We start from the raw sequence: 13,668 nt of genomic DNA, 5'->3' as shown, positions 1-13,668 counted from the left end.
GATGCATTATATGGCAAAAAGAGACCTTACAGGTTGGAATTAAGGTTATGGGTCTTAAAGTAGAGAGATTATCCTGGATTCATAGGAAGATTATCTTGGATTATCTGGATGGACAAAATCTCATTACATAAATTCTTTAAAAATGGAAAAAAGCAGGAGAGTCAAATAGATCCAGTGGAAGAAGATCCAGGGTGGATTCCAAGATGGAGAGGGATTCAATCTGCCACTGCTACTTTTGAAGATGGAGAAAGAAGACCAGGAGGTAGGGAATGTGGGAGCCTCCAGAAGCAGGCAAGAGCCCTAGGCTGACAGCCAGCAAGAAATGACCACCCCAGTCCTACAACTGCAAGAAACTAAATTCTGCCAACAATTTGAATGAGCAAGGAAAAAGATTCTTTCCTAGAGCCTCCAGAAAGGCATACAGTCTGCAGGCACCTTGATTTTAGCCCAGTGAGACCCATGATGCTCTTCTGGCCTCCAAAAATGTGAGATAATAAATTTATTTCTGTTTTAGGTCACAAAATTTGTGGCAATTTATTACTGCAACAATAGAAAACTAATACAAGGAGGATTGTGTGAAAATATTGTGAGATGAATTGTAAAACTTGTAGGGGCTTAAAATCTGGAAAAGATTCAGTTAAAGAGTGAGGATTATTAACATGTTTATTTAACAAATGTAACTTGACAACCACATGTCAGATAGAGGGGATCCATTGGTGAACAAAATAGTGATGATGATGAAGAGTAACTTCTGCCTGGTACCCGTCAGCTGAAAGGAACATCCATTAACATCAATAACTGATCAAGTGTGGAAATATCCCTTTGCTAAAAATGGACTCTACTGTGGGATTAAAAATACCACTACAGTTCATCTGGTTTCATTCCTCCCAAATTCTTGTTCTACAGACAATCTTTAGGTATTAAGTTAGGCTTTCTAGACACCTTGAACACAGGAGGATTGGTTCTGGCTCCCGGATTGCACATCACATTGACAGGGGAGGAGCGAAGCAGGGCATACATGCCCTTTAGTAGTTAAGACTTTGGCCTTTAGTCCTTTTGCACTCCTGTGTATTCATTCTCTGGACCAAGTCACCCTGACGAGCTAACCCAATGAAGTGCTGGAACTATAGGTGTGACAATTAACCCTGAAGGAACCAAGTCGGGTGTGGCTTTCATAGGCACCTACAGTGATTGTTAACTTGGAATGCTTAGGGCTGCACATGGTCCCTCCCTCACAGGGGCAATCGGGGCTGGAAAACAGGCTAGGGGTAGAGGGGACAGAGGTGGGGGACAGGTGCCCCAACAGCACTGACTTTTTGATGAATTATGTAAGTTGCTTAACTTGGCCCTGCCTCAGTTTCCACACTTTTGAAATGAGGCTGTGACATAGGGTTGCTATGAGGAGTGAAACATTTAAAGCTAAAACAAAACAAAACAAAAAACATTTAAAGCTTTTAGCACAACACCCAGTACATTGTAAATCATCTGTAAATGTTTTATTATTCAATGCCCAACCATCAGTTACTAGCTGAGTAACCTCTAGAAAGTGAGACAATATAGTGGTATCAAACTTAACTGTCCATATAGAATAAATAACTGTATGAATATTAGTAGAGTGCTTCACACTGTGTGTGCCTTTAGCATTTTATGGTTGCGATTTGTCACTGCTGTCAGGGAAGAGACCCTCAGCTGCAGGCTGGGCAGGGAGAAGCAAGGATGTGACTTCAGCCTGAGGCTCTCCGTTCTCGTCGGCTGAGCCCAGGACCACTGGGGTTTCCAAGGAAAGGTCAGGCACTAGGTCAGGAACCCCAGGACTCCCTGCTCCTGTTGACACTGGGCAAATGGTCAAGGCAGTGGGTTCCAAGGTCAAAATCCTGAAAACAGGCCACAGAGGCCCAGAAAAGGAGGTGTTCGGGAAGGTGTAGATATGAGATCCATCCACGGCGTTATAGAAGGAGACCTCACCAGTCTCATAGTCCAGGAAAATCCCCACTTTTTCAGGAGGGCTGGCAACTGTCAGTTTGGTCCGGGGCTCAGTGAGAGCCCTGTAGTCATTCCCACCAGACAGCCCCATAGTCCAGAAGCCATTCTCCGGGGTCATTTTAATCCAGGATTTTCTCTCCACGTCCTCCCTGCATACCCCCACATGCCACTCTTTCCTGTCCCCAACCTCCACCTCCCAGTAATGTCTCCCTGATGTGAAGCTCTCACAGCCAAGCACACAGTAGTGCCAATCGAATCGCTCGGGGTTGTCTGGCAGATTTCGGCGTTCCTCTGCCCGCTGCAGGCTCCTCTGGTCGTCAGACACGAGCAGGATGGGGTTTGCTGTGTTGGGATCCAAAATCACATCCTCTGCAGAAAGTTTGGGGGGCAGGATTGTGGGTGAACCATTGTTCCTAGATCTCAGAGCCTCAGCCCTCAAGCCCTGGGTCTGGTTGAGGAAGCCCAAGTCCAGGGGTGGGCCCACAGCCTGCCCTGAATGTGACCCTCTCCGCAACACCAGAGGAAAGCCCTAGGGGGCTTGTGTTCAGTAGGAAAGGGGAAAGTGATGAGCATCAGGGTCTGCTTAACGAACATCTAGAGCTGCCTCCTTCCAGCTACCTTTTTTCTGTTTCTCTCCCTGAAGTGACTCTGCCCACCTGTACTTCATAGGCGTAGATGCTTGCTAAGTCACTTCAGTAGTGTCCAAGTCTTTGTGACCCAGTGGACTGTAACCTGCCAGGCTCCCCTGTCCATGGGATTCTCCAGGCAAGAATACTGGAGTGGTTTGCTGTGCCCTCTTGCTGGGGATCTTCCTGACCCAGGGATCAAACCCAGATCTGTATTAGCAGGTGGATTCTTTTCTACTGGTGCCACCTGGGAAGCTCATGCTCCATTAGGCATATGGGCTTACATTTCAATCCTTGTGCTACCACTCATGAAGTGAATGTCTTTTCTCTTTTTTCCATTGACCCAAGCTGTATAATACTTTAAGCCTCAACTTTCTTATCTGAAAAATGGGGCTAAAAAAATTACTAATCTTTAGAGTAGAAGATAACACACGTTGTGTATTTGGTTCAGGGCCAGGCATGGAAGAAGTCCCTGATGTTTTAATAGCTGTCAGTCCATTTCTGTGCTAAGGGGCATTATGTTGAGGGCTTCATGTGCTCCCAGACCTACTCTCCATGTTCTTCCACCCTCTTCTGGACCCCGGAAATCTGTCCTTTTTGGACAGTGGCACTGGGCTCCCTTGCCTCTGGTCACCTGTTGGGTTTGGTCAGTGGGAGGCACTAGCTGAAGATTGGAAGGAGCAAGAAGAGAGGCACGGCATTTATTTCCTCCTCCCCTTCTTCCCTGCCAGCTTCAGGGGGTGATGCTTGACCAAGGGGATGACTCATCTCAGGCTGCCCTCTTTGTGAGCTACAGGTTCCTGGGGGCCAAACGCTCTCCTCCCCTTCTCTTTAGGTCCAGCATGGTGACAGCACCCGACTGTTGTGAACCCTTGGGGACTGAATAGTCCTTCATCGGTTTCCCTTTGCTCTCTTTCTTCCCTTTGTAAATAGTTTATTCTTTAAGCCCTCTTCAACCACCCATTTTGAATATACCATCTCTTTTTTCCTGACTTTTTGACCAAGTACACATTCGTTAACTCATTTAGTCTTTATCTCAACTCTCACATGAATAGCAACAACAATCATTGTCTACAAGTGAGGAGACTGAAGCTCAAAACATCAAATAACTTGAGGACACACAGTGGCAAGAGGTGGCATATGGACCTTGGGAAAGGACATGACCTTTGAGCATTGCTTTCTTTCCTTGCTCATGTTGCATCTGCACTCTCACTGCAATATTAGTTCACCCTGCCTGTCCTTGCCTTCACCTCCATTGTTGATGCCTCTTCCTTCCCATAAAGATCTGTGGAAGCCCAGGAGAGCAATTCTCCCCAGTTCTCTGGGTACTCAGTGGAAGGCTGCTGGAGACTGAGATCTCCAACTAGAACTCTCCCAGTCCCAGGGACTTGCTGTCCCAGAATCTCAAGAGTGGAACAGAAAAAGGGAATATGGTCCCTTGGGTTTTTGTCCTAGGGGATGTACAGTGATTCACTCACCAGCTTGGAAGAGGGCCTTCTTCCACTCTGAAAGAAAGGAGACACAAAGAGGAACATTCATTAATTCTGATTTTTCCCTCACCCATTCTCCTCACTGAGCCTTTTCTGTGTCCCTTTCTTCAGTCTCTTCCTTCATCTATAGCTTGGGTAGATCAGGCATAAAACCTCTCAAAAATGGTGGATTTTCTTCACTTTATTGTGTTGGGGCTGCAGGTGACATGGCCAGGCTATACTAGGCTGTGTGTGTGTATGTGTGGATGTGTGTGGGGGTGTGGGTGTGTATGCTGGCAGAGCAGGGAGTGGTTATACTGCCCAGACACTATATCTGAAGGTCCCCTCTGAGGCTGTAGAAAAGCAGGGGTGGTCCTCCCCACAGAAAATGAGCCTCTGGGTTAGATCTGAGTATTCCTACTGCAAATGCCAATGGGTCACACAGCAGGGAAAAGGTTTAAATGTTTATCTACCTGTGCCAGGAAACTCAGAGAACATCCGGGTCACTCACCTGGATAGGTTTGAGACTTCTCCCCACCTACAATGGAAGAAAGGTAGAGACATCATCTGAACTCTGTCATTTCTGAGTCGTTTCCTTTCTCTTACTTTTGCCTCATCTCGCCTTCTTTTTGACCACTCCACCCTTCCAACCTTCTGTCTCTGCCTGTTCAACTCTCACCTCCCCTCTCTTCTTTAGGAAAGGAGATTGAAGGCCCCTTTCTCTATTAAAAAAGGAAACACTCTCTATTCTCCCTACCAACTACTTCCCCCTCCCCAATCACCCATATTTCTTTTCCTGGAAAAAAGGATCCAGAACATTCCTTCCTCCCAGGGCAGAGTTAGGGGCTGAGGAACCCGGCTGGAAAATATTCTGCCAGAGACAGTCTTATATGCGAATTTAGAGAAAATGTCAGAGCTACTCACGAGCCATGAACTGGACCTTTCTCCACTCTGCAATGGAAGAAAAGTGGTGAGTCATTAAGTGGTAAGTCATAGGAAGATGAGCACGGGTCCCTGGGGGAATCAGAACTTACTGAGCTCATACTGGAGCATCTCTGGAAAAGAAGCAGAAAAAAAAAAGTACTGTTATGGGGGTGGAAGGAGGAGGACCTCTAGAAAATAAATCTTAAGGATGACCAAGTGCTGGGTTGGGTGTGAGGGGTGGGGATGGGGTGAGGTGATCCAGCTCCCTCCTGCAAAGCATGGGCCTTAGACTCCCTCTCCAGGTCAGATACCTTTTTTTCTTTGTTCTTGCTCCTTTTCTGCCCAAGCTCTTTCTTTTTCCTTTATTGCTTTTTCTTTCTCCATGAATAGAGCCTCTTTTTCCTTCCTCTGTAGCCACAGGAAGTAACCAGCTCCAGCGAGAAGCAGCAGACAGACTGTCAGGGTCCCTGCAAAGGCAGTGATCCAGCTCTGGGCCCTCCTGAAGAACGGGTCTGCAATGGGATCCAGTCTTAGTCTCTCACCCTCAGGAGAGGGTTCATGGAGTTCATCTCCTGACATCAAAATCTTTCTCTTCCTAAGTTCTCAGAGACCTTTAGGTAAGACTTCAGCAAGCCCTGCTAAGGTTTTATAGATACAGTACTAACATAATACCAGAACTTGTCCTGAAATGTCTTTCTCACATGTAAATGTGTTACTTAAGCATCATAATCAAGTTTTTTTCTACTTAAAATTTACAATATGTTACATTCACATGATTCCTGTATCAAGTAAAAGCACATAAAACATCATCTGAGTCTCCTGTCCACTCGCACAAGTTTTAATACACATTTCTCTACTGTGTGAGGTTGGACACTCTTTCATGTGTTATTCCTTTCCTGTGAGCTAATAATTCATATCCTTTGCTCTTTTTTCTACTGGTTTGTACTATATTTTAATGGGATTAGCATTTCCCCTAAATTATGAGTTGTACATGAACCCACCCACCCCCAACTTTGTCATTTGTCTTTGCTTAAGGATCCAATCTTCGCCACTTCTCTCCAGTTCCTATTGCCTGTCACCGTTCCTGGCACATAGGAAATGCTCAGTAAATCCTTCTGACATAAACAAGAGGAAAAAAAAAACCAAAAAACTAGTTCTATAAAAGGCTCTGGAACTCAGCTCAATGACTCACTTTCACTGTATACCACAGAGAACAACACATCCCCCTTTCTTTTCTTTTTAAAAATTTATTTAAAACATTTTTTATTTGTTTTTATACTTTTCTTTAATATGGCTATACTAGATTTCAGTTGGTTAATGTTTAAGTTGTAATTTTGTCTAATTTTCTATATTAAATTTTACATATGTCTCTTTTAAGGAATTTTTTTAAACTGAAGTATAATTGACTTCCTTATATTAGTCCCAGGTGTTCACATCCTTCTTCTTCCAACAGCCATGGCTCCTCACAGTATACCTGCAACTAAGCAGGGTACTCACCTGCGATGGAAATCTGGGCTGTCTTTTCCTGATTGAGGAGGGGATTTCTGATGATACAGGACACCCCTTCCCCAGAGCCGCCTTTCACGATTAGAGATGATGTGACTGCATACAGGCCTGCTCCATCTGCAGCCGGAGGTGCTGTCATAGCTGGCATGTTCTGGCCCTTGGCATCTCTCCACCGAATCTGGGGCTGGGGATACCAGCTGGCGGACTCACACCCCAGGTGGATCCCTCCATCCTCATGGCCCTTCACTTGAATGTGAAGATCAGAGCCCAGTGCTGTGGAAAGGATGAAAGAGTCTCAATTCTTGGAAGCATCCTGTGTCAGTGAGGGTCTCAACAGGAATTGGATGGCACACTCAGAAAATTAAACTAGAGTTTTCTAAGAAGCTGTTTGCCAAAAGGTGGTCATAGTGAGGAGAAAACTACATGGAATAGAGCAGTACTCCAGGGCCAGGAACAATGGAGTGCTACCACCCACCCCTAAACCCAAAGGGGAGTGAAGAGGGAGCTGTTTTGAAGACCTAAAGTGGGAGAGTCATGTAGAAAGAGCTTTCATAAGAGGAACTGTGATCTTCTGGAAGGGCATGTAGCCAGCTAGAGGTGGCCCTGCAGTAAGTAAGCCAGGGGCATAAGTACCCTGACCCCTCTCTCTCCCTCCTTCTACCTTCTGCTATGGCTCCCCATGGACCAAACCCAGCCAGAAGCTACACGGCAAGAGCAAGAGATATGCAATCCTTAAGATGGAATATGAGTCGAGTCTTGGTGTTCTGTGGAACACAAGCAATTTCATGGAATATCAGCATCAGAGGGGCCTTTGTCACTATGACAGGTGAAGACAAAAGACCAACAACAATCATGTTTGAAGATAGAGAAAAATACGAGCACTGTCCTAAACATAACCTTGACCAGACATGCCCCTGTCCTGGCTGAGTGATGCCACTCCTTTACCAGTCCCAGACTAGCCTCACTCTAGTCTTCCTCCTGGGTAAGATTTATGAAGTTATCCACCCACAGAAATATACCTCCTCCTCTGACAGCATCCCATCCAGAGCAAAGCCCACTTGCATAAACCTTGCCCTAAATCCCCTAACAGAAGCCCAAAGTCTATAATAAGTCTCCTCTGTCACCCTCTTCCTGAGACACCCCATGCTCCCCCAGGGCATGCATTACCCCTCCTGCAGCAAGGATTGAAGTCAACTGGTCCAATTACAAGTGTGCTCCGAGGGGGTGTGGTGTGGGGAACAATGACAGCCAGATGCTGCCCTTACAGGTCAGCCTCCCAGGGCTCATGGCGGTGAATACCTGGATGGGCCCCCAGAAGCCACCTGGAATGCAACTGAACCCAGACAACCATGCACCATCTCCAAGGAGATGTTTTCTTATCCTTCCCATCCTGACCTTACAATTCCCAGCTTAGACCCTGGCAGTCGGCAGGAGGGAGCTCTTTACTTGACACGATAGCATACAGGAGGGTGTCTTCCTGGAGGAAGACCTGCTTCTTTCCTGAGGGTCTCGGAGAAACAAAGTCAGAAGACAAAGGAGGCAGTTCCTGATGATCAGCCAAGAGCTCTGAGAGGTGGATTTGGAGCAAAAACTCTGTATCTGCTCCTAGGTCCCAAGAGGAACACACTCAGAACAGAAACTGGAGGCTCACCTGCAACCTTCAGCTCCAATAAGGCTTTCTCGTAGAAGTTGCCATCTTGGAAATAACACAGGTAGTTTCCACTGTCAGAGGCTCTAACGTTGCGTATGCGGAGAACAGCTTTCCCTGCAGTGATGCCATCTCTTAAAATCTCAGTTCTCCCTTGGTACTCTGCCGTCTGTCTGTCTTCCACTTCCTTGCCATGGGTGTACATTAAAACCACTTGCCTGAGGCTGGACCGCACCCACTTCAGTTCCATGGTCTCCGCGCTCATCTTCGGGGACAGGTGACAGGGCAGCTCGGCGTCTTCACCCACCATGACCAGGATGGGCCCAGGGGGTCCAATCACAGCAAACTGAGCTGGTCAGAAAAGGGGGGGCAGGGAATTCCATGAGGCCGTGATGGGAAGGGGGTGTCTCAGGCTTAGAAAAGCCTAGAGAGGAATAGGATCCTGAGAGAAGGACATTTGTCTTAATGGCATGTGAGCCTTCAATTTGCAACAGGGCTTCAAGGAATGAGGGGATCAAAGGTTCTGACTGGGTGCCAACAGGTAATTATCTGCTTCCAATACAAAAAAGCAACATTGTTTCCTACCTGAGCAAGGAGTGAGCAGTTGGTCAGAGATGAGGCAGATAAGGAGGTGGAATGGCAGGAAATCTAGGGGCCAAGCCATTTTCATCAGAGCTGCAAACAGAGAGATGCCAGAAAGAGTCAGGCAGAAATACCACCTGGAAGAAGATGGAGAATTCTGTGTGGGAACCTCCACCTCTCCAGGGCCGACTCACGGAGAAACACAGGATAAGTAGTGTGAGGACTGATGATCCTCCTCTGCCAAAATGTCTGCTTGGGAGTCTCTTCAGCTTTAGTTACCACATGGAAAATCTCCTGTAAAAATATGTATGTTAAGTGTGCAGACAGTAACCCTAACCCATCAAGAAATCCTTGGCTCTACTGAGTATGTTCAGAATCTCTACACTCGCCCACACTTCCCCAGCTATATCAGGTCCAAGCCTCCACCATCACACCCTGATTAATATAAGATGCTCCTCTCTGGGTCCTCCGATTCTGCTTGTGTTCCCTGCAGTCTCAGTACAACATCCAGAACATTCCTTGAGTTACATCCTGTCACTCCTCTGCTCAGCACCTTCTGCGGGCTCCCATTTCATTCTGAGTAGACACTGAAGTCCTTCCAATGGTTGGCATGGCCCTCCTGGAGCTGCATGCTTCTCTTCATCTCCAGGCACTGTCCTTGCTACTGCTCCTTGGACAGAACATGACAGAAGACCTCGACCTCGACTCTTCCCTCTACCTGGAACCCTCTTCCCCATACATCCACAAGCTCACTCTCTTGCCTCTTTCAAGTCTTTCCTGTAAAGTCAGTTCCTCTATGAGACCCTCTCTGATCACAGAGTTGTGGCAAACTGTTCCCATCCCCCTCAACTTCTCTCTTTTTCCCATTGCATTTTCACCAGTGAACATATCATACGTTTATCGTCTGCCTCCACCTGCTAGAATGTAAGTTCCACAAAGCAATGATATTGGTCTATTTTGTTTCCCGATGTGTAAGACACCTGTAAGAACGGTGGTGGTTCACATGGAACCCTCAGTGAATATTTGTTGAATTAGTGAATGGATGAGGGCTGACATATTAAACCATCAATACTCACTAGCATTTCAGTTCAGTTTAGATGATCAGAATAGTTGGGTGTCATCCAACTAATGAGAGGAAGGGAGGTGGAGAGTTTATGGAGATAAGCATTTTACTGTATAATGATAATGCTCTTTTGGCCTGGCTTAGAGAGCAGAGCCTGGCCTCCTGTGCTTCCACTGGGAACTTAGTTGTATTAAAGCATTTATTCTTATTTTTCAATAAAGTGGTTTCAAAGAGCAAGCCTATCCTGGACATGCAAGTGTTGCAACTTGGTAAACCTTTAGTAAACTCTTTTCACAACTGTTCTGGGAATTCCCTGGTGGTCTAGTGGTTAGGACTCTGCATTTTCACTACCAACTTTGATCCCTGGTTGAGGAACTAATCTCATGTGTGACCAAGAAAAAAAAAGTTATTTGGGGGGAAACATCTGTTCTTTAGTGGGAGAAACATCTCTGGAAAGGAAATGGTTCTCTTTCTGTTTTCCCGTTCCTCCCGTGTTTATCAATGCTCCTTGGCAGATGGCCTGCCTCTGGGCTCACCAGCAATGGATAATTTCCCTATCTTGGTCTTTGCACTGCTAGGGAAGTGCCTTTTAGGGGTGGAGATGTAATTTTTGGCACTTGCACAGAAGGGCAAATACGTCAACTTCCAAACTCACAGCAGACCAGCGCAGCTCATGCCTCTATGAAGTGCTGGGGCTCTCCCAGCTCAGAGGCAGGGCCCCTGCAACTCCCCAGTTCCAGCCCAGTGTTTCCAAATGTATCTTGGTCCATAAAAGCACCTTCACCTTATGTGATAAGAGAAGTGTGGGGCCCTTGACAGCTAGCCAGGCTTGATTATAGCTGGAGTTCTAACTTGGCTTCCACTCCAACCTCACCAGAGTTGTCATCCTCCCTAGATAGTGGAGAGCCTGGGAGTTGATTATTCCAAGACAAGACTAAGAACTCCAGATGGAGCCCTTTCCCTCCTCCCATCATGTGTTCTTTCCTTTCCTGAAAATGTCAGATGGAATGGTGTGCTGACGAATGACTCAGGGTGTGCCCATCTGTCTCCTTTAGGCCCAACCCATGGCCATCACAAAGATCACATCACTCTCCCATCAGACTTTGGTCAAGATCCTGGCAGATTCCCTGGGTCAATCAGAGGCTGAACCTACCACTTCTTTTTTTTTTAAAGTTTTGGCCAAGCTTCCTGACTTGCAGGATCTGGACCACTGCCACTGAAAGTGACTAATCCTAACCACTGGACCTCCAGGGAAGTCCCGTGAACCTACTACTTCTTAACCCCAAGGCGAGTGACTTAGAGAGTTAAGAATAAGGCCAGGTCTCACTCAGGCATTTTCATTCCTTCAACAAATGTTTGTCGAGCACTCACTGTGTGCCAGAGCCACTATGTGTTAGATGTTGGAAATGAAAAGGGTGTGGGAGGTAGGTCATGGTGCTGTGATTCACCAGCTCTGTGATTTAAAAAACCTGTTTGAACTTCAGTTACTCATGACACATGATGAAACAGAAAGTTTAGAATGTACACAATGGACTTAGCAACTTCACTTCCGGATATCTGGTCAAGCAAAACACTTGCATGGGTGCAGAGAGAATTGTGTGTAAGGTTGATACTGAAACATTATTTTTAAAAGTGAAAAAAAAAAGGGGGGGTAAACAAGCTAACCAGCCACTCTAACCACTAACAGAAGACTGGTTGGTTAAATAAAGGCTGATCTGTATGAGGGAACTCAGTGTGGCAGTTAAGAGTAATTTATAGTTACTAACCCAGAAAATCAAGATATATTAAATAAAAAGCACACTGCAGAGAAAATTAATGATTATATTAAAACAGAAAACCTAAGTTATGAATTTGTATGTACCTGTTTATACCTTGGACTTCCCTGGTGGCTCAGATGGTAAAAAATCTGCCTGCAATGTAGGAGACTGGGTTTGATCCCTAGGTTGGTAAGATCCTCTGGAGAAGGGCACGGCACCCCACTCCCCAGTATTCTTACCTGGAGAATCTGCATGGATGGAGGAGCCTGGCATGCTACTGTCCAAATCACCTTAAAAGAGTGCATGCTAAACTGAAAATTGAAGATTGAATGAGAGACACTTTTATGCTTTGCCTCCCACCTTTGAAAATTATTCAGATGTTTTCAGTTTTAAAAGTTTTCATGTTTTACTCAGCAATTAAAATTTTTTTACAATACTTACTCTGACTGCAACATATTAGTGGTTCAGAAAATACCAATACCTGTAAATCAACTGTATGTCAATACATAAAATTTCTTCACACCAATTCGCCCTAAACAAACCAGTATAAGGCCTGCATTCATAGTACCTGCTACTCTTAAACCTGTGCCAAGAACTCTCTTTGAGAACAAGGCTGGCAGAGGGAGGTGAGTGGGTTGAGGAGGAGCTGGGAGCAGAAATACGTCTAGCTGGGAATTCTTGGGAGCCTGCATGAAACTCGGACATACCCTCAGACAAAAGATTGCCTTTCACCATATCTTCTGCTCTTCGAAACTGCTCTCTAAGATGCTAGAGAGAGGACATTATTATTATTATTGTCATTATTATATAGGTAACAATTTCAATGCTGTCTTAAGAGTGAGGAATATATTTTCACTAATTTTGGGGGGATATTATTGGTTTTTTTTTGTTTCTGATTATATACAACGTCAAAACAGAGAAAAATATGAAGGAATAAAATTTAAATAATCTGTGATAGTAATCATATACTTTGCTTCATGGGACTATAAGGATTCCCAGAAGTATTTTGACCATAGATATATACTCAATGCCTGAAAATTGTCAAAATTATCATTTGACCCAGAAATTCCACTTGCAGGAACTACTCTTAAAGAAAAAAAAGTCAAGTATTAAAACAAACATTCACGTTTAAAGCTGTTCATCATAAATAAGATTCAATAGCAAAATGTAGATGCAATTTAAAGCTCCAAATTAAATCCAGCTTTGTTACAATTAGAAACAAAAACCCTTTATTAAAAACATGATTCCAAAAGCCCGTTCATGATTGGACAATGTGCTTGTATCCATTTTCCAACTGTTGCATATGTTGGTTCAGATTTTTTAAATTGCAAATAATTCTGTAATGAACATCGTTACATGCAAATCTTTAAGGCATATCTTTTTTTCAGAATCTCTTAGAACACTTTCCCAGAGATGACTAGGAGAGATAAGAGTCCTTTGCTCCTTTCTGATCACAGTAATCTCCTAAGAACATGCAGTCAGCAAGCTTTTTTCATTCATATTGTGACTCTCCCACAAATGCTCAAATTCAGGTCTTTAGCCTTTGCATTGCCCTGCTGTCGTCACCCTCTCATCCCCTGACTACAGCTCACTCGAGCCCCAATCACTTTCTTTGGGCAAGGCCCACTCTCAGCTCTTCAGCCTCCTTCTTTTCAGGGCTCGCATCCCTGGATTTTACCTATTTTCCCCACACTTACCTCTTGGCAACCCCATCTGAAAATTACAGCCCACAGAGTAAAGATAATCGATAGTTCCTCATTATAAATAAGAGTCTCTTTTCTCTGGAAGAAAGGAAAAAGAGAGATGCATGCTCAATGACAAAGAGTAACAGAGTCTGTCTGTGAAAGAATTAGTTTCTGATTGGCTCAGAGGGCTGTTTCTCATCAGTTGCTGGGCAGAAACCAATGAGGAGGTTTGAAAACTGAAACTATATTGGATTGTGGGGGGAAAAAAAAAATCCCAGCGTAATTCTCACTTTGTATCACTCTGTTTCCCTAATTGAATCATTTATGCATATGTATGTATGTACAAATCAGTATTTATTATATACACCTTCTTTATGTCTTACATATGGTAATAGACTTACTTTTTGTCATAAAAGATTTACTGA

At 44.8% G+C, this 13,668-nt stretch overlaps 1 protein-coding gene across 1 annotated transcript; it reads right to left on the bottom strand.

The window, feature by feature from the left end:
- Positions 1-1,481: 1,481 nt before the first annotated feature.
- Positions 1,482-13,420, bottom strand: LOC110151753 (butyrophilin subfamily 3 member A1-like). The gene is given in 12 exon segments (XM_070456272.1): positions 1,482-1,683; positions 1,685-2,352; positions 4,088-4,114; positions 4,590-4,616; positions 5,003-5,029; positions 5,113-5,133; positions 5,314-5,514; positions 6,500-6,781; positions 8,160-8,507; positions 8,742-8,831; positions 12,266-12,326; positions 13,256-13,420. Coding segments are annotated over 11 exon segments (1,782 nt in total). The 5' UTR covers positions 12,294-12,326; positions 13,256-13,420; the 3' UTR covers positions 1,482-1,620.
- Positions 13,421-13,668: the final 248 nt, after the last annotated feature.

This window comes from Odocoileus virginianus, chromosome 27 (assembly GCF_023699985.2).
Source record: "Odocoileus virginianus isolate 20LAN1187 ecotype Illinois chromosome 27, Ovbor_1.2, whole genome shotgun sequence".
NCBI lineage: Eukaryota > Metazoa > Chordata > Mammalia > Artiodactyla > Cervidae > Odocoileus > Odocoileus virginianus.
Note: the sequence above shows the minus strand (reverse complement) of the source record. Positions and strands in the feature narration are given on the sequence as shown.